This window comes from Telmatherina bonti (assembly GCF_933228915.1).
Source record: "Telmatherina bonti genome assembly, chromosome: 6".
Lineage (NCBI taxonomy): Eukaryota > Metazoa > Chordata > Actinopteri > Atheriniformes > Telmatherinidae > Telmatherina > Telmatherina bonti.
The window spans coordinates 23,620,455-23,645,462 of record NC_136624.1 but is presented as its reverse complement, the minus strand read 5'-3'; the positions used below and the strand labels follow the sequence as shown (position 1 = coordinate 23,645,462).

General features: G+C 36.7%; 1 protein-coding gene across 1 annotated transcript in view; it reads left to right on the top strand.

The window, feature by feature from the left end:
- The window catches only part of asic1b (acid-sensing (proton-gated) ion channel 1b), a gene marked incomplete at its 5' end in the record, with an annotated part of 186,608 nt that overhangs the window by 14,498 nt on the left and 147,102 nt on the right, over window positions 1-25,008 (top strand). The window contains one exon of the mRNA XM_079242426.1: window positions 350-545. Coding sequence (XP_079098552.1) covers window positions 350-545 — 196 coding nt within the window. The remainder of the gene's footprint in view (window positions 1-349; window positions 546-25,008) is intronic.

Genomic DNA, 25,008 nt, shown 5'->3' with positions numbered 1-25,008 from the left:
TAAACATGTTGTCTTGGTTCTTTCACATTAACTGTGTAGAGCAGGAGTCGGCCTACACATTGATGAGAATTCTTTCCAGTGATGACCTTCTTGCATTTACAAATTTACAACTCTTGTTTTTGGTTCATATTAAGGTAACCCATTCAAAAATACAATTTCTTCATGACTCAGAAACTGAGCTTTTTAGTAAAAAGAAAACCCAGCATGGTTATCCAGTTATGCCGTTACAGTTACGTAAATGTTTTATCAAAACAAAGTAAAGAAAGGGCAGGTGTATTATTACTGTTATGTCATATTTTTTTGGACCAAGACTTTTATTATTCTGATTAATTAATGTCTTTCTGTCCAGGTATGAGATCCGGGACACACACCTAGTTGAGGAAAATGTCCTGCAGATCCTGAAAGAGAGGGCAGATTTTGACAGCTATAAGCCTCGCCCTTTCAACATGCGTGAATTCTACGACCGAACTGGCCACGACATCAAGGACATGCTGCTTTCCTGCTCCTACAGAGGCATGGAATGTAGTGCTGAAGACTTCAAAGTGGTGAGTTGGCCTTTCAGTGGTTACTTTGCCTCTTCAGAGTCAGCTGGGGCTTTGCCAAGGCAAAGATCATTTGAGAATGTTTGTCATACAAGGTTGCCCTCGCTATGTCTATATATTTTTTATATAACTTTTCTATGATATGACATCCTTTGAGCAGTACTTCCTGAGGTTTGCATTTAAGAAATGACACAGCAAGACACACACAGTGGAGAGAAGATTCTTAACACAGTTTAATCTTTTGGGGTCTGTCTGTTACTCTTCGTGGCTGTACAGAAAACCAGTGTGTGCACTGTGACTTTCACTAAACACTGACCAAAGAGCACTAAATGTGAAGATACACACCCGTCTGCTGTAGGGCTCTGTACGCTGGCCTTTGGGTGATGGTTTACTGTTTTTCAAATGTAGTGAAATATTCCTGTAAAAGCAGTAAACTGACCTTTTATTAAGTTTGGGGTTAGTGCCATAACTCTTTCAAAAAATAAGTTTAATGTTAAATATCTTTACCTGATGTTATTTGTGAGTGCCTGTGTTTTGTTTCACTGTTATACCACGAATGTGGTGTGACTGGTTTGTTGCTGTGCATGCAGGGCTTGTGTAGCCTCTCAGATGATGACTACGTATTGCTGTTGTAAATAGGTCTAATAACTCAACTGACTCTCAACCAAACTCGAAATTCAATGCAGCACAGTTGCTGAGTCTGCTGATGTTTCTCTGCGTGTTTGTTGTTATTGGCATCCCCTTCTCGGCAAATGCACTCCTCCACCTAATTCTTCCAGTGATTATTTATTTGCTGTTTGTTTGTTGGTATAATCTCTGAATATACCACCTTGTTTCTGAAAAAAAAGTTGGGATACACATTTCAGTAAAGAGAAAAAGATGTGTAATGCAAAACACATCTTTTCACACATTTCTTTTTACATATAAGCTTTATTGACTTCGGTTTGGTGACAAGCTTCATCATAAAAACAACTTCTCAGAGTTCTTGTGTTGGTAAAAATGGGTTTAACCCTTTTAGGCCATGAGTCTGTTTTTAGACATCTGCTTGAAAAATGCCTTTCCATAAAGCAGCGGGTATGTCTCTGTTGCCATAAGGTGCTTTATAATACATGGAATCATAGTAAAGATTTATCAAGATCTGTAATTACAGCATATGTCACTGGTGAAGAATAAATGAAGATGCCACACAGCACAAATTAGTAAAGTTTCAGGCTTCCACAGAAAAACAAAGTTGTCCAATCTTAATAATCATACAACAGTGTGTGAACCTTATCTTGGATAAAAGTGAAGCAAAAACAAAAACAAAGACTTCGGGCCAGATCTCCAACATGGATTTGACACAATCTGTAACAAATGCAAAACATCAAACTGCATATATAATGTTAAAAACAATTATAAGATCTACTTGCATTAAATTCTCCACTCCAAAATTATTAAATAAATAAAAATGTGGCATAAATAGAGATTTGCCATCTCTATTTTATTGGTCAGTATCTGCACGTACATCTTATAAGGGAAGAAGGAATTCATTCATTCATTGTCCGAATTGCTTATTCCAATTCAGGGTTGCGGGGAAGCTGGAGCCTATCCCAGCTGGCTTTGGGCGACAGGCAGGGTACACCCTGGACAGCTCGCCAGTCCATCGCAGGGCCACACACAGAGAGACATGTCTTTTGGATGGTGGGAGGAAGCTGGAGTACCCGGAGAGAACCCACGCATACACGGGGAGAACATGCAAACTCCACACAGAAAGGCCACTGACCAAACCAGCCAAGGATTGAACCAGTGACCTTCTTGCTGTGAGGCCACAGTGCTAACCACTGCGCCACCGTGCAGCCGGAAGAAGGAATGTTTCACAAGAATTATAATTCACTCAAACTTATACAAAAGGTCATTGTTTTCTTTTAAAAGTAAAACTGTAACAGCATGTACAGTACCAGTCCAAAGTTTTTACACATTTTCCCATCTACATCTAAACTTTTGACTGGTAGTAGACCCTCTAAAAGATAAAGAAACAGGACTATAACATGTTTGGTTAGTAAAGCAATTGTTTGAAAGTCTGTATTCAAAGTAAAAACTCTTCAAACATGTTTTACTTTTCATTTACAATGCTTGTTATTGTGAGATACTAAAGTTGCCACAAGTATAAATATAAGAAAGTCTTTTTTAACATGGCTTTTTAAAATGGAACAGTCAAAAGCCATGGAAAAAAACAGGGCCTTCATTCTTTTTGTAGGGATTTTATGGTTTGAGCACAGTTCATTCAGTTTTAAAGAGAGAATGTGCGTTCACATGAGAAGGTGGCTCATTTATAGGGGGAACAGATCTCAGACACAGCTCAGCACAATATCAGCAGACGGCTTTTGTCTTCAAAAGCTGAGGCGCTCCCAAACAGGGCATTTTAACAATGGAAGAAGGTCTTCAAGCTCTGGTTTCTGCTTAAATCTGTTTCTAGCTGTAACTGCTGCAAAAACTGAAATTGTAGCTAGAAGTGCAGACAGTGACTCTTCTGTGTGGGAGCTCAGTATATCTGTGTTTCTAACTTATCTTTCTGTATCAAATATGAATACAGGCACCGTTACAACCCAGCACATACAGTATATACTTGAACTTGTTGTTATGTTGTCTCTGTAACACTGGGAAAACAAATATAGTAGTAAATAGATTTATACCACTGTTTTGTTTTTTATGGTATTTTACACAACCCCCCAACTTTTTTAATTGAATAGCTTTGGCAGATTTTTGTGTTTTTCTGATCAGTTAAGGCAGCCATCAGTGCAAATGAAAAGATATGATCAGAGAGTATGCATGTGAAAACTTAAGCAAAGCACAAATCCATACATTGACATGCACTTTTGCATTGACACAAAAGTGCATTAAAAACTGTCGAAGGACGTGAGGCAATTTCAAGAAGAATGAATTGGAGTAACTGTTGCAGTAAGAAAAAAAAAAAAACACAAAGCACATTTGAAAAAAATCTGTAGCAGCAAATTTAGCTGTTTACAACCACTAGCAGCTTGGTATGGGAGAAAGAACTGGTCTGTAAGGAACAAATGTCCAACAGATGCTCCTGCAGGTGGCTTGTGATGATAACACTGTATTAATAAGGTTACATCTCTTGGGGATTCCATACAGATGGCAATGTAATGTGCAAATTAGCTTAGCAAATCCTGTTTTAAGGCCCAGTCTTGCAGCATATGCCCTTCATTGTTTCTTGAAGGTGGTAAAAAGCTCCTACCTCCTCTCCTTCCGTAGCCTATAAAACCAAGTATTATAGCTCGACCCACATGGCATGGCTCCTCTAATGTGCTGATGTGTCCACATTTACAGTGGGTAGTTGTGTTTATGGCAGATAGTGCTTCACACAGCTCTACTGTATCAGTGGAGTGGAGAACTTGGATGGAACAGCTCAGCAGAGAGCACTAATGGTGTGGAAAGAATCTTCAGCATAATAGAAAAAGAAGTAAAAAAAAGCATGATGACTACTTTGGTCCCAGCACCCAAAGCCCAGAGCATGAAAGCAGTAAAGCTGTGATTAACTTCTGCCTATTACCCTGAACTTCAGCAGTGTACCTTGCTAGTTAGAAACACCTTGTCACCATTACAAATCACATCAGCCTGCCTTGTTGCATCATAATATTTCATTAGGAGTGGAAAAAAATGGAAAACAAAGCAGTCAAATTGCATTAGTTTTAACACTAACTGGAAGCTGATCTAGTGAGATCACACACTGAAAGAAATAACCTGTTAGGCGAATGTGTAGAATTATGGAAACAATTTCCACCTAAATAAAATGCAGTTTATTTTAGTGATAAACATTTTTGTTGTAGAAATGTACTGAGTCAACTTGATGTGTTTAGATTACTGTTAGTTATTGACCATGGTACAGTCCAACTGCATTTTTAATGGTAAATTTTATATATTAACCAAGGAACTGACTGGATTTTCTTGAGCCATTTCAGCTTGTAAGATAGTGAGAGGTAATTTAATAGGGAAGTAGCAGCTTATTTTTAAAGTTGTACAGTTACATGAATAAATTAAGCTGATCCAACAAAACTGAGTTCAGTGGATTCATCAGAAATGCAAACATTAACCCAAATACATCAAGTTGACCCAGGATATTTACATTTAGTTCAGTCAACAACATTTTTTCTCATTTCATAAAAATATTTTAACTCAGTGGAAATAACTTCCATATTTTCAATACATTCATCTAACAAAGATTTGTTTTGTATGTTTGTTTATTTTTTTGTGTGTGTACTTTATGCTAAAATGGCATTATTTAAAACACTAAACGCAGTTTTATTTAATAAAAGCTACCTTTTTTAAAATTAGAATAATGCAAAAGACCTAGACTGCTTTTTCTGAGTGAGAGAACCTGATTTTTCTAAATTCTTAATCGATGAGCAATCATGGATACCTTTCACTTGCAATAGTATTTTTAAAATGTTTTTAGTTTTCATATTTACATGTTAAGTCCTCCATAATCCAATTTGGTATATATTTTATATAGCATAGTCAGCGCTTCTGCTGATCATTGATCACTACTCCAAACTACAAATCAGCATGTTGTTGTATCTCTTAACTTTAATTCCAGTTGTTGTGTCCTTATTGCGACATTCTCCTTGGAAAGACATCTGCTAATTAGGTATGCTGAGGGTTTAGCTTGTGTATTTTATAATTGATATTAATAGATTGGTCACAGTCTATAGACCACAGCTCCAGGGGATAATAAGAAACCAGAAAATGTGAGTAAAATACAAAGACCATAATTTGATTGCCCTTGTTTTTCATGTAAGTCACGTACACACTAGCACATGGTGAACCCATGGGAAAAATGGTTGTATTAATGACTGTCCTGAAGAAGATAATATGTTGGCAGGACATCTTCAGTTTTAAAGTCTTTAAGACACCCATGAGTATTAAAAAAAAAAAGAAAAAGAAACAGCTATGAGGTGTCTTCACTCATTAAGGCTCACAACTCATGCTAAGGGTGTTCAGAGGGAATGCAAAAAAAAGATAAACAGTAAATGAGAAAATAAAAATTAAGAAGGGGAAAGAAAGAAAGGAAGAGCGGTAGATTACAGAGACTGGCTCAAGCAACAACAAAAACCTTGGGAAGAAACTGAACATAATGATCAAGTGCTGCAGAGGAGCACAAAGGAACAAAATAACAGCTGCCACAACAGTAGCAGCACTGGAGGTGTTATCGGTAGACACACAGCTTTGTGCCCATTTAACCTCCCGGAGACTAAAGAGCTCCACTGGATCTCCCTCTTCCAGCTGCCCATTAGTTTCCTCAATCACAGTGGGGTATCACAGCTCAACAGGTGTCTCCTTCCACTCTTATATTTTCTTTAAATGTCATCTTCTTCACATATGCACAAAAACAAAGAAAAGTGATTTTTTTTTTTTTTTTTTTTTTTTTATTGCTTTGGATTATGGTGAAGATTTTTGAATGCACTGAATTCTAAATTATAGTCTGAAATACATTACTTTTCTTTTTGTGTAATGGGCACTCTCAATTCAGGTCATCCACATCAGTTATTCAAAATCTGAACTTTTTTACTAACAGCATCATTTGTCCTGCGTTTACAAAGATGCGAAGCTGAGAGCTTATCAGCAACAGCCCTGATGACTATTGCTCCAAGTTCCAATGCAGTTCCAGATTTTTGTCACTTCCCTTGACACCTTGGTCACATTTTTTTGCTTAACTAAAGTAAAACAAGAAGCAAGAAAAACATTTTGAAATAATAATTTATAAAAATGTTTGGCTCTAGTTTTTTCAGCAAAGCAGACCATCAATATGACTTTTTTTTCTTCTTCTTTGTTTACTTCAAATTCATCCTGTCTATTGCTTCTTTTCATTTTACTCAGACTGTTGATCTTTCTATTGACCTACTGATTGATTTCAGCTCTCCACTGACCCTTGATTCCTCCCTTAGCGATATAGCAAAGTCTTGGTAATGAGACTTGATCAATAGAGGAAGCGTTTTAGAGACATCTACCCGTAGATCAAATTTCACAAACACAAGTCTAAAGGATGTTCATTCATTTCTCTCTCTAATGTAATTTTGATTTAAAGGGTTATGGGTCACTGCATTGCTCCTCCCAGCATGTAAAATTGATTCCATGGCAGGTGTACTGTCTTTCTTTTCTGGCTTTAATTTCATTTTTCGTATTGCAGTCTTACTTCGCTAAGTCATGTGTGAAACACGCTGCCTGCTACAGCCCTGTCTTGGTTTGGAGTAATTGAACTCATGATATCAATTAATGATTTAGTCTAATTTACTTAAATTAGATGGTAAATTTGATAACCATTGTGTCTTTTGAGGTAGCTGTTATATTAATGACAGAAAATGTGTTATTACCATGTTCTTCATCTACTGTTCATGGCAACCCCAATCTTTTTTTTAATTTTTTTTTATTCATTGCGATTCTAGTCTTATCTCTCAGCTCAAAGCCAATGATTCGGCTTGTCTTTTTTGGCAGGACAATTCCCACTGTATCCCCACTTGAGGATAAATCAATCAATTTGCTATTACCGTAGAACTCAAAGACATGAATCAATTAGGTCGTTGCTGAGAAGTGGATGAATTTCTAATGGAAAATAAAATAGTAAAAAAAAAAAAAAAAAACTCATTTTTTTATGTTATTTTCTCATATGAAGTATGAAAAATACATATTTGATGTAAAATGAATAGTTTTCATCCAGGATTTGTGAAGAAAAGGTTGAAGGCACTACAGCTTGTTTGCTCTGTCATCCCCCAGTTCCTCATTTCTTCTTGAACATTTTAAACAATGGATGAATGTTGTAATAATTCTCACAAAGACTTTCAGCAGAAATGAAAAAGTTTTCTTTACTTTGTGATATTCTGTAGAATTAAAAAGCGGTCTTGGGCAAAAGAAAGCAGAGCACAGATGCAGCTATGGTCTTGAGTGGACTGACAGCAACCTGCTTCTGCTGCCTCTGTTGGGCTTTCAAGCAGTGAGGGAAGGAATGATAATAAGCTAAGATTTCCTGTCAAAGGGCTTTTGAGAAAGCTAAGCATGTCTCCTGCATAAATACACAGCAATGCACCTTTCATCTGACCTCTTGGCAGCACTTTTAATTACAGAAAGAAGGATGTGCCTCTGACAAGGTAAGCGCCTTATGTATGAAGTGGACATGAGGTGAAAAGAAGAGCAAAATATTGATGACAGAAAAAAATTTGAGATGTGAAAATCAATTTATTTCACACAAGCCTGTTCTCTCTTCTAAAATATTCATTTCAATAATGGCTATGGGGAGTGACAGGGTGAGTTGAATGTAGCTTTAAGAAATCGTAGAGCTGGGTTGGGTAGAGATTTGAAACATCAGATGACTGAACAGGATGGGGACCTGTATTTGTCATCAGTGGACTTAAAAGACACATACAAATGCATCTTCAAATGCAGCTCAAGTAGCCTCTTGAGTGTTCTTATTGCATAAAAACATAATTTAGATCACTATTTGCAAGAATGTTGTTTTTAAAATGGGACATGTCACTGTTTGTGTCTATTCAAATGTTTAATTTGACTTTGATTGTGAATGTTCATGCTTCTGCATAGTTATGTTGCATGTATACACGGTCAGTTTGTATATTGTTTATTGTATATTGTGTGTTTTGTGACTATGGTTGAGTGAACTGCTGCATGTGTTGGCCACACCAGCCTTACAAAACAGGTTTTAACAGTAAAGAATTATATTAAAGATAAGACAGAATTAAAGACTGTCAGATGAAAAACTGCTTCTACAAAGGAGGTTTTTTTTTTTTTTAAAGTTAAATTACTGGATGAAATTTTTAAGCCAAATTTCTAAAACAGAACGTGGTCTGAAGAATCAGGCACAACTTGATAAATCCCCCCTGCCAGATGCAATGTTAAAAGTAGACATGAATAAACACTTTTATGTCTTGTTGGAGTTTTCAAAGCATTTTGTGACACAAGTGCTGCTTTACAGTGCATGCTGTAGGCTTAACAGTCACCGGGTCCACCTATTGCGATTGATTTTGGGCTTGATTTTTAAGAACAGTGTGACTTGTTTTGGATTTGTTTTCATAGATCAAGTTGCATGTTTCCTTCACAAGATCTGGCTCCTCAGCAGAGTTCAATGCAGAAAAGGAAGGCTGCCTGAAAGATACCCACACTTTTAGGTAAAAGTGTGTTAAGATGCAATGTTGTCATGTTCACGCTTCATCATTTGATACAAACATAGAAAAACATAAAGTTGATGCATAAGCACTGTCATCCTAAGTTAGTGGTTTCCATGCATGTTTTATGTGTTTGTGAGGAATTGTGTTTGTGTTTTTAAATTATTAGGTTATGTACTTTGGTTTGTGAAGACCTGGGTTTCAATATGTGAAAAATGTTCTCATGATGTAAAAGTACTTTGCACTTTTTAGTATGAAAAGTGCTTTACAGATAAAATTTGATCTGATTATTTATGGCAAGGCAACCCAGTATATTTGTATAGCACTTTTAATGTACAAGAATGTTTTACATACAACTGCTTTACATAAAATATTAACAGCATGACAGCAGAGGAAAAATTAAAAAGTACATTAAACAAACTTCAAGAAGTAATAAAAGAAATTAAATTGGGAGAGAAAAACTAAAATGAAATAATATAAAATGCAAGAAATAAAAGTAAATGTGAGAAATGAATTGTTTTGATAAAAGGCGAGAAATAGTAAAGTTTTTAACCTTGATTTAAAACAGCTGAGAGTTTCAGAAGACCTGCAGTTTGTTCCACACATGAAGAGCATAAAAACTAAAGGCTGCATCTCCATGTTTTGTTCTGACTCGGGGAGAAGACAGTAGACTTGATCCTGATAACCTGATGGGTCTGGGGCCGCTTTCATCAAGTGTCTTAAAGTACCAGTTTAGTCCTAAGTGCCGAAATTTTGTGGATTTTAGTCCTACTTTAAAACTTAAAAAGAAAAGCTATTTATTAACTGTCTCAAGTCTTAGACTTACTCCTACTCCTCCAAATAGTTAAGTGACTTCCAGAAATGTTCAACACCAGTCCTGGTCTTTAGGGGTTTCCATCAGGATTTTCCTGGGCCGAGTATGCACATTTTTACACCTACTCCGTTGGGGATCTAAAGGTGCGGAGTCAAAATGTCATAGTGGCCAGTTTGCAGGCCACTATGGGCCAGAATTCGACGTCACAGGATTAGTCATGAGAGTGACTCTCACTAAACAACTGTGGTAGTATCAGCGGGCAGCAGAATGGCTTTTTGACCTACAGAATGGCTTTTTCTTCTGGCTCTGTCCATGGAATCTTTTCCACATTACAAGCCATAGACTGAACAGCAGGTAAAGCATGACCTCGAGGTCCTCCATTGTTGCGCTGTGAGTGTTGAAAACAAAAGATCTTACAATACTTACTTGCTACATCAACCATATCCACACTGAGGGCGCCTCAGTTGTAATGGAAATGTTAAAACCAGCTAGTGTGGTGTTGGCTGAATTGGGGTAGAGCTGAGTAGGTGCTGGTGGAAAAGGACAGGAAGACAATGTTTTTGTTATGAACTTACAAAATGGACAATAACATCTGAGCACTGCTTTACCAGGTGTCTACCAGGTTCAGACACCTTTGGCTTGTGACATTGCATGTCAGATGTGTCAGTTGATTGTCAGCTCCATGAAATGACTTTGTCCATCATCGCTTTCCCCATGGAGTCACTTGGAGGAGGCTCTCTGGGGTTGATGAGACTGATGTCTATGTTGCCTTGTCCTTGCTTTCATTTGCTTCTAAATTTATCTTTCATGGAGTATTTTGACTGGTGGGGACACACTGTGCATTCTCGTTGCTGTAAAAACTTTTACACCCTAACTGCATATTCTCTGTCTTTTTTATTTCTCAGTTCAATGTTGTTCAAAGTTCAAGGAAAACCACAGTTGCCTTCATAGCTTGCTGAAAGCATACTACATTTGTAAGTATCTCAGTATTGCCACAAAACAAAGGTAATGATTTTTTGTCCTCATGGAGCAGTCCTAAGTCACAGCTGTACTAAGAGCTGTCCATTTGTGATTGGTTTCGCAAAGATGCATGTCAGTAGCAGGTGTGAAATGGGCCCGAGGCAGACCAGGGAGCAAAGCGCACCAGCTGAATTTGAAGCAGGGTATTCTGAACTTGCTGTGCTGCTTCCTTCCCTGCATGCACAGTGTAGAAAACACTGTTTGTTCCATGTCCCTGCACAAACAGCTGATGTATTACAGTTCAGCAGAAACTCTGAGTGATTATTCTCATGGTACTGACAGGTGGCACACTGCTTTATTACTCAGCTAATCACCATTCAGAGTCATATTAGTGGGGCTGAATTTTTTTCGACCCTTTTTTTTCTTTCCTCCTTATGTTTGTAATTTAGTAATGTTTCACAGGAAACCTGTTACAATCTGCCTTGGCAGATTACATTTGGTAGATTCTATTTTTCATTATCACATTTGAATTCATTGAAGTAAAATGTGATAAACGGTTCTGGCATTTGAAATGGACTCTGCTAATTACAGTAGCGGCTGATTGATGACTACTGGTACGAGTACATGCTGTTCCCTGCGATTGCATGATGCAGCTTTTGTCTTTACTGTATTATTGAATAGGACACTCGGGATGGTGAATGACAGAGAGGTCAAAAAGATGTTTCTTCATTCCACAGATGACAGGGTACAGCTGTCATTTTTGTGCTTCAGCTTCAGGGGACAGATTCTTTGAACGCCACAGTGTCCTATCTGGCTGTTTTTTTTTTTAATCTGCTCCCAACGTTTTTTTCTTTTGTTTTATTTTCCTGTTGATATACGCCTCATTACTTGACCAAACCCTGTGAAATACCTTTTGAGATCATGGTTTTCCTGCTTTTAATTCATTCATTGTTGTTTGAAAGAAAATGAGCCCTAATGGTTGTACTCCTGTCAAAGGAAAAAAAAACAAGCTGTTACAATTATGGAAATCCGAACGCTTTACTGTCACTCAGTCATCCTGAGTGTCATCTTTAACCTTTGGTAATAGTTAAACCCAAAAAAAAAGTGCCTTTTAATACTATATGAAGCTTCATTTTCAATGAGTAAAGCATTTCTTCACATAATTCCAGCTTGGGAAAGAAAAGACAGCCCTGCTGTGGTTCCCTGGACGTTTGGGTCTCATTATTGAGAAAATCTCAAATGATTCGAAAACAATAAATAAATAAATAGGGAGCTTGGATCTGCGCACGTTAAACGTTTTGTACAAGAAGTGCTGCTGAAAGCAGCCTGACTTTCTTTAAGTAATTAAAGCTACGACCTATTCTTATTATTTGAATATGTTGGAGAAGACAAAAGCTTTAAGTCTATAAAACCTTGAAAAGAGCTGAGATATTGGGCATCGTGATAATTGTGACGTTGAGAAAATGCTTTTAAATTTTAAAGTTGCCTTAAGCATTTGAAATTAAAATGCGTTGGTTTATCCAATCTCAATTATCATTACGAATGTTCATCTAAATCACTTACTCAATCTAAAATATTTTTCAAGTGAATTATAAGATCAAGAAAGGATTAAGAATCAAATGCACAGCTTCACTAGCACACCTTCTATGGTGCTTGACATAATAACAACTATCAGACTATGAAGCATTTATATAGAACAGCAGTTCTTTGTCCTGAGTGAAGATGCTGGTTTTGTGTTAGGGTTTGGGGTGAGTAGGTATGAAGCTGCAGCATCAGGGATTAACCAGTAAACCCTTGTGTTTTCCAAATGTGCCGCTGCTGCATGCAGAATCCCATACAATGCTCTTTTTCATCATGCTCATTTATAGGCTAAATTACTTTTTTATTTAATTAAGAATTTTATACAACTGATAAAAAAAAATTCAATAAATCTCATGAAATTCTGTAACTCTGATGCTTCATGCCATTTTCAGTCCTTGTTTATTGTTTCATCGTTGCTATAAAAAAAACTGTCAGTCAATATCTTTTGAAGTCAAGTTTTCTCACATGACACTCTTTATCTCTCTGTTCCCTTGCAATTGATTTTTTTCTTTAACCAACAGTGGGGGTTGGTGCGAGAATTAAAAGCATCTGAAAGCCTTTACAGATTGCTGAGTCTACACTTCACACAAACCTAGATTCCTGTTTGCAGACCACAGAAAGGTGCAGGCAGAATATTCATGTAATCCATCTAATTTATGTATCTATTCAGCCTTAAATGTGTGTGTATGTTTATGCGTGTGTATCTGCGCCTGGGTGCATACAAACAGGTCACATTCAGTAAGAAATCCAAACTTTTTTATCCGGCTTCATGAGTCTCTGCTTCTGCTGACTGGCATCTTAGTTGGTTAAATCTCCCGAAAGCAAAGTTCATACGCTTTTTTTATCTCTTCACAGGCTGAGCAGTTATCAGAAAAGTTGCCAGTTTGTAATTTACTAATCTGGAGCGGGTCTGCCTGTCCTGCTGTTCCCCTTTGATTGTGTGTATGTCAGTTATGTAGTTAATGCATGCATAAATGTGATATTTTCAGGCTGGCATTTGTCACTTACAGGAAAATGCATTCATGCAATGCTGCAGCTGTAGCTTCTGCAGCATTTTTGTCTTCATATGGGAAAGTATTTTTGTCCAAATGCTGGACTGACAGCTGCAGTGATTGTGCTAGGGCTAAGTTACAAATCAGTAGACGGGAGGTGACAGCAGAGATGATTTCAGCTGAAATACTGCGACACTATCCTTATTCTGTCACTGAGTTTATGTTCCTGCTTACTGTAGGAGCAAACACTAGATTTAAAAAGAAGGTCATTATTGTTTACTGAAAGAGGAAATCATGTTGTTTTGCTGTGATATAAGCAGATACAATGCAAGAAAAAGAGTGAGATGTAACACATTGTCTAAATATGCTTTTAATGCTTAGAGGTTTCTCCAGTCCTATAGGTAATGTTAGTTAGTTAGTCCTGCATGTTGCAGAAATATTAAAGGGACATTCTGTAAGATTTACTCCCATCTTACGCTGAGCTCATGTATCACATTAAAACAAATAATGTAGTCTAGTGTAGGGCTGCAACGATTACTCGGGTAACTTGAGTAACCAGAGTACAAAAATTAATCAAGGCAAATTATTTGCCTCGAGGCTCCGTTTAATTAATATCACGTGTTGATATATTTTAATTTATGCATCATTGCAGCATTCTCAGACTGTTCGGAGGGACTACATCACTGTTTCAGTAAACATATAAAATATTTAAACATTTATAAAATATATAAAAACAGAATCTGTCGCCTACGGTGTGTCTGTACAGTATGACTGTTTCATCCGGACTGATGACGGACATTTCAAACAGCAGCGGCGAGCGATTTGCTTTCTGTCTGAAGATTCTCGTTGCTTTGGTCTCTAATGGCAGAGAATGAAGGAGAGGGGAGGGAAAAGACAGAAAAAGTTGCAAGTGTGGGATCATTTCACACTCAAAAGGGCAGAAAACGTAGTGCAGTGTGTGTGCTGTAAAGCAGGTCTCAATGTTGCAGCACCTGAAACGAAAACACCCCAACTTCACCACTCCAGGCGGAGATTCAGCTTTCTGATTTATATCAACAGCAGCAGCGGCTGTACAGTGTTATAACCTGTGATGTTAGTCAGCAGTGACGAGGCATGGCGAGGTGTCTGCTGCTAATGCACGTTAAGTCTTGTAATCCATCCCTCATCTGTCTCTCCCGCACACACGCAGTCAAAGCGCATGTTTTAGGCAGCGTGTGACGGCAGGCATAGCCTCTGTTCCTGCAGCAAACTTTTATTTCGTATTCAACAGAGACACTTTTAACAGGCGTGTCGTCGACAAAGACATTGGCTAGTTCTTAGATACTTTGGACATGTTTACAAGTCTGTCCTTCTTTCTACGTGAATTATTCATTAAATCTTTTAAAAGGCAGAAATTCGTTATCGGTTGAGAATTTTTTCTCCACACATCATGCGTGCACAAACACGTTGGCTGCACCAAAGTATCAAATTTTAAAACATAATCATGAGAGTACTCGATTACTCGTAGAAATAATCAACAGAGTACCCGATTCCAAAAGTACTCGGCAGCTCGAGTCAAGTGTCTCACCTTTTCAAACATCTATTGCAACAACAGTTGCTCCCCTTGTATCAAAAATGTATCATGTATCACTTCACCAAGTCGTCTCCTAGCTGAATGAAGTTCATGCACTGTGCTGACTGGAATCACCTGGTTTAGTGCATGAGCAGAACAACTTTATGTCTTGGAGATTACTTTTTTAAAAACATGACTCCTACCTTTGCTCTTCAATAAGCTCACAGACATAACACATACAGTAACATCTGGGTATCCTCTTCTGGTGGAACCGTAAACTAACGTGGTTTCAGTAGCTTTCATGGTCACAGTAAACGCCGGCTTTGAGTGGCGGTAATGCTGGACTAAAAGCCGGTGAGAAGCCTTTATAAGATGCATTTACTGTGACAAAAAGCCAGTGTTTACAGCAACTTTGAACACTACTGAAAGCCAATATACATAATCTTCTGTGGCAACACGGTTAGTGTATTTTAGCACGTTCTACTGTTATGCTGCCTATGCTAACGAGCAACACTGTCTAACAAACTCCAGAGGCTGATTTCAGCAGTCCAGTTGACTTATTGGTTAACTTATAATTAGGGGAGACAAAAAAAACAATTGAACATATTTTCAGACTTGCCAGAGTAGTGAGCCTCTCTCGCTGATCTTCTCCTCTGGTGTCTCAGTCACTGTACTTGCTGGGAAAACACCTTCTTTTCCCACATTTGTCCCTTACTAGCAACTGTAGTTTCAAGATAGCGGACCTTTACTTTTGTTATACATTTTTAACAAAAACAAAAAACAAAATAAAAAATGTATATATGTTAATTTCTTATTTGTAAAATAGGTGTAAAATAGCTGTATTTCTACTTTTATATTATTATTCAGTCTTTTTATTATTATTTTTATTATTCAGCACCTTATAACCGAATTACATTCTTAGTCTGAATTGTTCAAAGACAATGGCAACAAAAGTCTTTCTGATTCGGATTCTGATTCTGATGGTGCTTCCCTACTGGCCTACATTATAACAAATCTAGAATTCTTTGCTTACAAGAATACATACATTTTGACCAGAAAACAACAGAAAATGCTACACATTGTTCTTTTAATATCCAACTATTATTATGGCATTTGCTTGTTTACTTGTTGGTCATCAAATTGTCATTGATACAGATGATTGCCAAATGTCTAAATCACTACAGGTATATCCACCACCCTTTAGGACAGGGGTGGCCAACTCTGGTCCTCGAGGGCTGCAGTCCTACAAATGTAGGGAGTTTCCCCGTGGCAACACACCTGATTCACTTCAGACTTAATTATAGCTTTACTTAAACTCTCCACAAGTCTGGTAATTACCCATTGATTGGAGTCAGGTGTGTTGCAGCGGGGAAACTCCTAACATTTGGACTGGCAAGCTGTCCGTGGTGTAACCTGCCTCTCACCGGCTAATTCCTGGGATAGGTTCCAAGTTCTCCACAATCCTGATTTGTAATAGGCTTGTAGAAAATGAAGGTTTTCCATTTGTGTTTTACTTGACATATATTCAGTTGGATTTTTACTGACTCTTGGAGATACATTGGATCTCTACTATGAATCAGAATTTCAAGCGTAAAGAGGAAAATTAGTCTTGAGTGTCTAAGAGTTGTTTCTGTTCTTAATGGAATACATCCCCATGATAATTTATGCCTAAAAGTAGGCCTGTGACAAATTTTGCCATGAATTTAACTGTCTCAGAGATTATTGTGACAGACGATAATATTGCGCTAAGTGAATATTGTTGTCATATTGAGACCATTTTAAAGTAAAATAACAATAATGTCATAATAATGCAAGTACACCCTTTCAAAGATCCACATACTTAAAGTTGTGGAATTACTGTAACATGTTTGTTCATCCAGGCAATTCATACTGGCTGTGAAATGTTTGCAACGTTTTTCAACCTTTTAACAATATGAAAGGGCAGCATCACGTTACCAACCAGGCTGTCTGAGTGGACACCATGTTGCACTGTCCTGTTTGGATTTAATCAGTCGGTTAAACACCCAATCGCGGACTGTGGACTGGAAGATGGAGCTAGCCTGTTTGTTAAGGTCTTTTTTTTCCCAGCTGGGAAAACTGCAGTTGATGATTGTTTTTTTAAGTGCAGATAGAAGCTTGTTGTATTGCCATGTTAAGTTAATATTGTCTTGAAACAAATGAAGCAGAAAGACAAATAAAAATTATTGCGTCCGGCAAACTTGTTACACACTTTTTTTTTCTTCGTTCGATTAATTGACTTATTGCTTATTGTGACTTTTATTTCAGAGCTTAATATGTTTAGGATAAGGGATTAAGGAAAATTTAGGAGAAAGTGTACGTGGATAGTGAGAGGATCCCTTCTATCTCCTATGCCTCAATGTTAGAGACCATCTGACTTCTTAGAATTTCCCTGACAAGCATCTAAATGAGAGATATATCATCTTAGTGGATACTACTGTCTGTCTCTAAAGAAAACTGATTAAAGCACTACTTCTTTGCAGTTGACCTTTAAAATTTTAAAGTCAAGTCTTGTGGATTTTATTTATTTTCAATAAAAAGAACATGGACAAAATACACCCCGAAATAAGAATTACCTCATTTATTTCATAACATGGCTCACTTTCTACATTTCATATGTTTTCAGAATAATATTGGGGATTAAAATATGGCTTCATAAGATCTGCAGATCATTGGATTCTTTTCTTTATTACATTTTACACAGCAGCCCACTCTTTTTTCTGTTAGAAGTTGTAATCAACAATCAAAACCCTTTCCAGCGTTTTCTTTGATTTTGTTTTTTACATTTCTCATTAGTGTTCAAATGGGTCACCAGTATCACAAACATCTTACTACAAAAGCAATCTTATAAATCTTTTTAAATCCATAAACAGCTGACCTCTAAAAACATTGGCAAAACCCAGAATAATGGGGTGTCTGCATTAACCCAGATGGACTGGTCTGGTGTGGTGAAAACAGAGCTGAGCGGAAAGTTTAGTTCTGCACTTGGACCCTGCAGCCTTCACTTCTGGGCTGTAGATACTGACTCATAAAATGAGATCACACATGTAAGTGTTGTGAATGAATTTCCCCCAAAAGAGGTATGGATTTCTGCCTAAAGATATGGTCAGAAGTTTATTTATCCATGATGGGCTGAGAGTAAAGTCAGTGCTATTAAGCAGTGAAAAAAGCCAGTTCAGGTTGTTTAAAACATGCTTGGAGACCATACTGACCAGTATCTCCCCAGGAAGGTTTCAGGTGGTGACATCCTTCTGATAGGAAGTCTTGGGGCAGACCTAGGACTTTTTAAAAAGACTATATCTCTTTGCTGGTTTGGCAAGTTTGTGGCATTTCTGACTACAGTTTAATCTTCTTTTTTGTTGTTTTTTTAAAAGTCCAGAATAAACAAGATCTACAGCTTATCAGTGGTGAGCAGTGTTACTGCTAACCTTGTTAATTTACATTTTTGCTGAGTCCACAAGTATTGCCAGTTTTGCATCAAGGCTTCACTTTATCTTTAATTATTTTATGTTTGCCCAAAGATATTATGTTAATAGTTCTTTTGAGGAATATGTTTTTAGATCAATACTTGAGATTGTTCATTCGGAGCCAGTATTACCCCGTAAAAAAATACATTGATAACCAGAGTTGGAATTCCCAGTGTTGATTTAATTAGCTCACAACCAGCTTCAATAAACTGCATTGGTTTGCTAAAGCAAAATAATCAGTTGACATGCAGGTTATATGTTAATATGCTTTGTCATGCCAGACCTCCTGCTGTTTTTTCTTTTTTTTTTCATGCTGTATGTTTTATCAAAGCACCTCATTGTTTACTTCATTTATCTGTCAGCTCGTGTTTGTTATCATTTGGGTCTTTTCAGAGACAAAGCGCAAGTGTCTCTAGTATTGAAAAATGACTGGCTAGATAACATCAAATCAATCAGATGAAATTAAAGATACTTTATTTATCCCAGAGGGGAAATTTAGGGAACATCAGATTAAGAAAAGTATGGTTAATCTTTACTATTTAAACAGGCCAAAAAATAAATCTGCCACTTGTTGATATAACCAGAAGACAAATGGTGCTTGTTGCAGCCGGTGCCCAGAATTAAAGAACCTTACAGAAGATGCCGTTGATAATCAGACTTAAGATTATTTGATTTAGTGGTTTGAAATGATCAGTCAGATGATAGATTTGTGCATGAATGGCTCAAATTGTGTAAGATCACATTTTTAATGATCAGTTTAGCCCAGTGTTTTGGTAAATTGAGAGAAAACACAGATTTGTTTATGCAGCAGATGTTTGGATGAATGTGTTGAACTTCATGACACACTTTCCAGCCTCCAAATATGGAAGGTTTTGTCTGTCAAACCACGTAACCTTCTTTTTTTGTTAGTTGCACTTATTACCATTGGAATGTAGTGGTATGTGTTGTTTTATCTGTGGTGACATACACACAAAAGGAAAGACATTAACATATTATCTTTTGTGGCAGTTTCACAAAAATCTCTGTAAATGTGTTAAACTGGGTTTTACTGGGTAATATACTGTACCTGACAACTAGGTCTATTGATTGGATTTTTTTTTTTCAGTCTTTCAATTCCATTCTTATGCTTTCACTAGCTGAAAGTCTGGTGACTTTTTTTTTGTGTTATTTAAGACTTTTGAAGACTGATGTGTAAGCATGTCTGGTTTTTTCTTCTCAATGTGGGTACAACACAAGTCCCTCCCCCATCAGGAAAGCTCTTCCCACAGCCTTGGTCTTCATCAGTAGGGAGGGGGATTGGAACAATAAATAAATAAATTACACTGCCTCTTCCACACGGCAGCATCTGTGTCCAACTGGACTCACAGCGGTCTGACTACCACTTAATCATGATGTCCCATCCTGCCTCATTTCTTGCTTATGTTATTCCCGCTCTCTGATGTAAGAAAAGCGTCTGCTATATTACTGTAGAATAGAAAAGAAAAGCAGCCGTGACTCCCAGCTCCCACCTGCATTCACAGCTTCATGACCAGACTGAGAATGAAACATCTAAAGTTTCCTCTGGCTGGTACAGCCCCGGCATACAGTCGGATATTAATTCCTATTAATGATGAGTGTGGACAAAACATTTGAAAAGTACTGTAACACGAAGTAGATTCTTAATTAGAGAACAGCTGGAGGTGGTAGTTAAAGTACCAGGAATATTTTCTAATTCTTCTGATACTGTTTTGAATTGAAATCCAGTTTAAGTTATTTTGACGTAATTTCCTAGAGTTTGACTTTACAATATTAATGTAAATGTCTATTCAGTCACATTTCATTTTCAGATTCAGTCATTCACTAAAATATATTCAATAAAGACATTTTGCTTTTCGAAACAACTATTGGTATGCGATTAATATGTGATTAATTAAGATTAATTATTTTCAAAGCCTTTAATAAATCTGATCACTGCAGTAGAGTCACAACCACAATAATCACTTTGACAAGTCAAGTTTAAAAGTTGGGTTGTCCATTTTGCAAGAAGGATATTCTTTTTGATCACAGGACTCTTATCATGTCTCAAACTCATATTTTCCTGTCCTTTATACTCAGGATGTAGACAGTCTTTTTTCTGGTTCAGAGCCTGGTTTAGTTGAGCAGCAGTGCTTCATTTCATGTGCTGCACAAAAAAAAAAGCTTTTATTTAAGATGACCATGCATGACTTCATCCTGCAGATTATGATCAACTGACTGGAGGCTGAAAGTAAGTGATGCTGTGTCAAAGTGGAGGGCGGGGGCTGGACTTAGTACCTTGATATAGCAGTGTCCAACCCATGATGATGTCAAGAGGTCCAGAAATTAATCGGCTAAATGATTTAAACTTATCTGTCTTGACAGTAGCATGAGATTGTTCCAATCTGTGTTGAGATTTAATTACATATATATGATTTAGGCTTAGAAGTTTAAGACCAGATTGGCTTTAAAATGTGCAATCTGAGCTCTAGAAATCCATTTTGAATGTTCTGGTTAATGGAATATATAGGAAGTGTGACCTGTATCAAAAAGTCATTCTCCTATCAACACACTAATGAAATATGTATGCCATTAGCCATCCCGAGAGTGCATGCTTGAATAGAGCTTAGTGTCAGTGTGTGAATAAATATTTTGGATGCAATGTTATGAATATTAGAAGTTTGTATAATCAGATTTTTGCAACAGTAAACAGCTATTATGGACTAGATTTACAATTTCTGCCAGCGTCATGGTTCAAATGGAACTGCTTTGTCCATTAGTTTCATACATTGGACACCAAAAAGTGTATAATCTTCTGCAGTGAAACAGATCATAATGAATCGTTTGTGTAATGAATATGGGAGCCATGAGATGGAGTGGAACAATAGTGAACAAATGACAGGGGAATGTGAGTCCACTCTGTCATGAACCTGCCCTTGCCTGTCACTGGGAATACGTTTCATTTCCTGGCAATATTACTGGTATTCTTCTATTCTCTGATATCAATATTAAATACGTTAATCATGAAGGTGATATGTGCTCATTAAGCTTTTCTTAAAAATAGGGATATCCAGCATAATTAACTTCCTAGTTCAGAATTTGTTATTGTCCGCGCTTGTCTAAAATAAAAACTACATGAGAGCTCAACGACTGCTTGAGCCTACAGTATATTTGTTTAAGCTTTTAAAAGCCAGTAAACGTAATAAAATACTTGGTGACATGTGTTAGATTCATGTCGCATCAATGAGCAACCATCAGTTAAGCAGCCAAGATGAGTGACTGCCTCACTTGCAGTCATTAGCTGGGGGGGAACAGAACTGTTACCATTTGCACTACGTTGGAATACAAATGATATTGCTTCTAGTTGGCTTTTTTAAATTTTTGCAAATTGTAGGGATGGAGAGAGAGATTGAAAAGCGGTGGGCCAGCGAGTCTATCGCTAAGCTGGGAAATGTTCCGAAACAATCCCCATTTTCTCAGCATCAAACATGCAAGTACCCTTGAGCAACAAATTGCATCGAAAATCTTCTCAGGAGCCATCAGAAAAATACATGTAAGCCTGTAAGTGCAGAGACAGATGAGCAACAGGAAGAGAAGACAAGCTGATGAATAAGATGATGAAAATGTTGAATCATTTGTATTAAGAATGTCATCACTGATGGAAAGATGTCGTCAGCCCCACACCATTTCAAAGCACACATTTTGCCCCAAGTAAGAGTTCAAATTGGAACTTTTTCTTCATTTTTATCTTATACCTATCTAATCTTTTGAAATGATGCAATAACTAAAAATACCTTATTCAATTGTTATTAGAGCATATTTCCATAAGGTTGACAGTACATGTTTTCAGTTCCTTGCAAGAAGAAATTTACTCAGCTGTCAGTGTACCGTGAGCTCTGGGAAAGGTTTGTGCATTGCAGGCATGAATTCATTTAGGTCTTTTTTTTAATCATGTTTTTGTCATAATTGCTTCCATTCTCTGAGCTGGGTAGAGAATAAACTACAGTAACTGAATGGATGTCCTCTCTCCGGTGTTCAGTCGATGTTTACAGAAAGTCCAAGCACCTCATTTTACATTCATCTTGACTAAAACTAAAGGGGCTATTACTTTGTCTGTCATTAAATGGTTATGAATGTTTAATACCTGACAAGTGTTAACACTGACAGATCTAGTGAAATGAAATCCTCTGTAGAGTAGTCACGCATAAAACATTTACAGAAGTTATGACTTGACTTCTGTAAATGACTTATCTCCTTTAAGCCTCTGTCATTGTGAAAGATTTAAATCACTTTGCATCTGACAAAATAAATTAACTCTACCATTTAAAACATATAAAAATTGTTTGTGTTGTGAGTTGTGTGTGTTTGACCAGGGATGCTGTGTATGCATTAGGAATAAAGAGAGACAGCAGTTTAGAAAAGTTGAATATAAACATGCTTCCCATCAATATTTATTTTCAAGCGATACTATATAGGTTTCTGACCTTCCAGCTCTGTATTTCTGACAAGTTGTGATTGCACTCTGACATTCATTATGTACATTACTTCACTTCAGCTATCGTTGCCCCACAGCATCCAGAGACTGAGAAACTTCACATCACAACTTCCTTTCCAGCCCAGAGCATCACTTAACGAATACGTTCTGCTTTAAAGCATCACATAACACAGCAGCAACACAAAATCACAGTATGAAAATATGCCAAAGTTCAGTTGTGCTCCTTTAATGTCGGAGGTCATCTTATTTTGTCATTTTATTAATGGGAAATTTTAACTGTATTTTTCTTTTGTTCTTTCTTATTTAATAAATTATGGTTTTGTGTGTTGCAGACTTTTCGTTACAGATTTCCTGTCTATCTTCCTACACTTAATACTGATGAATACATAGTACAGAATGATTTGTCAAAGGCTTAATTTGGCAGACAACATAATTCTTAGATCTTTCTATGTTTACATATATTTTGGATACGATTGAATTTGTCAGTGTCAGTCCTACATTTTACTTATTGTTAAATTTGCTCCCACAATTTACGGACATGAATACCTTTACTAAACAAAGAATTAAAATTAAAGGAAGGGTCACTCAGTAGAATTGTCTGCAAAAATATTACATACCATAATATGAAAACACTTGACAATTAAAATGATAAATTTATTTGAGTCACTAATGAATGAACCTCCTCTGATCTTTGTGAGTAAAATTTAGAATTTCACAAGAAAAACTGAATTTTTGTTTTGTTGCTAGAAGGTTATGGGAAGTTTGTTGAAACTAGAGATTGTTTTTGAGCCGGTAACTGGCAGTCGTCATTTATAGTTTTTCATCTATCCTTTAACAAGTTTATGACAGCAAAAGTGATAAATTATTATAAGACGTTGCTATCGGTTCACAAAAACATTGTTACTAGGTTTCCAAAATAAAAGGAACTGGGTAGGATTGACCAATATTTTTGAAAAGTGAACAATGTAATTGATATTGAATTGTAATTGAATATATCTTTTATGCAGATATTTTAAATTTTTACAAAACTCCAATTCCTTACATTGTTTACTATATATATATATATGTATATATATATATATATATATATATATATATATATATATATATATATATATATATATATATACCTAAGTTTTGATAGCAAATATTTGTATGCTCATTTTTACCCTAATTACCCAATATCTAATTAGATAGCCATTTGTCACATCAATAAGAAAAAAAAAAGTCACAATTAAGCCATTGTTTTAACTATTCTCTTTTCCTCCTACTGCTCTTGAACTGTCCGAAAGCAAAACAGATTTTTTTAAAAATTTTATCTGTACAACATATGTACATCTCTTTATTGCCATGTCACACATGACATTTTTGCTTGGCAGCTTTTAGTATAAAAAAAACATAGTAGATAGACAAGCACACTAACAAAACCACAAGCCAGCTATAAACATCTTCATTCTGGCTGAGACCAGCATTTGCTACACAAAATTGCACACCTGGGTGTCTTTTATATGCCAATGTATGTTGCAGCTATCGAGCATCAAGTGGTGAAAATGTGATCTAGCACATTCAAACCCATCAATACCACTTCACCGAGTAGACTTTGGGGAAAAATGAGCTCTTTCTTCTTCAAAATCGCACCATAATAGGAAATTAAACAGCTTATTCAACTGAAGCAAAATAAAGTTGTTGAAAAAAATGAGCATATAGAGTTTTACCAACTAATATTAAACTGGACTGGAATCAATGCGTTGGTTTGCTTTGCTGTGTAATACACTCAGGCTGAAGAAGAGAAAAACTGCAGCTTTAAAAAGAGGCTCATTTAGCATTTTATTGAACCGTCTTCAACTATTGTTAATCATGCTGTGTTTGAGCAGGTAATCCCAGGCTCCAGAAAGCAGTCATCCATCCTAATAACTGCTCTTGGTGTGCTTTAGAATTTATTGTCTCTCACTTAACCGAAGCAAACAGGTTTCTCAATAGGTCAGCGCAAGTCTCTGTGTTTGTGTGCCTGTAATTAGAAACGGTGAGTGGACACAAAAGTGTGATTAATATGATCGCACACTTATAATAATTATAATTAACCCATGCATTTACATTGTGGGCATGATTTTAATTTAGTTCAAAATTAGTACTTCAGTATTTTCAGCATAAATGTGATTAAAGTTAACCAAAAAAAAAACCCAAATATGTTTCCTTTGAGACTGTACAAACGCCAACATAAAGCCTTAAACCAAAGCTGTAGTATTAATTTATCATTTCAATTGCTAACTCATCCCTCCTTCCTTCCAGGGTTGACTGTTAGCTACTTGAACCCAGACTGTTGCATCATTAGCCACTCGAGACCATATTTACGCTACATTCCTGTAATTAGAATCTAGCCTCTCCAACTGAGATATGACCTGGAGCTCACTCAGTTTGGATA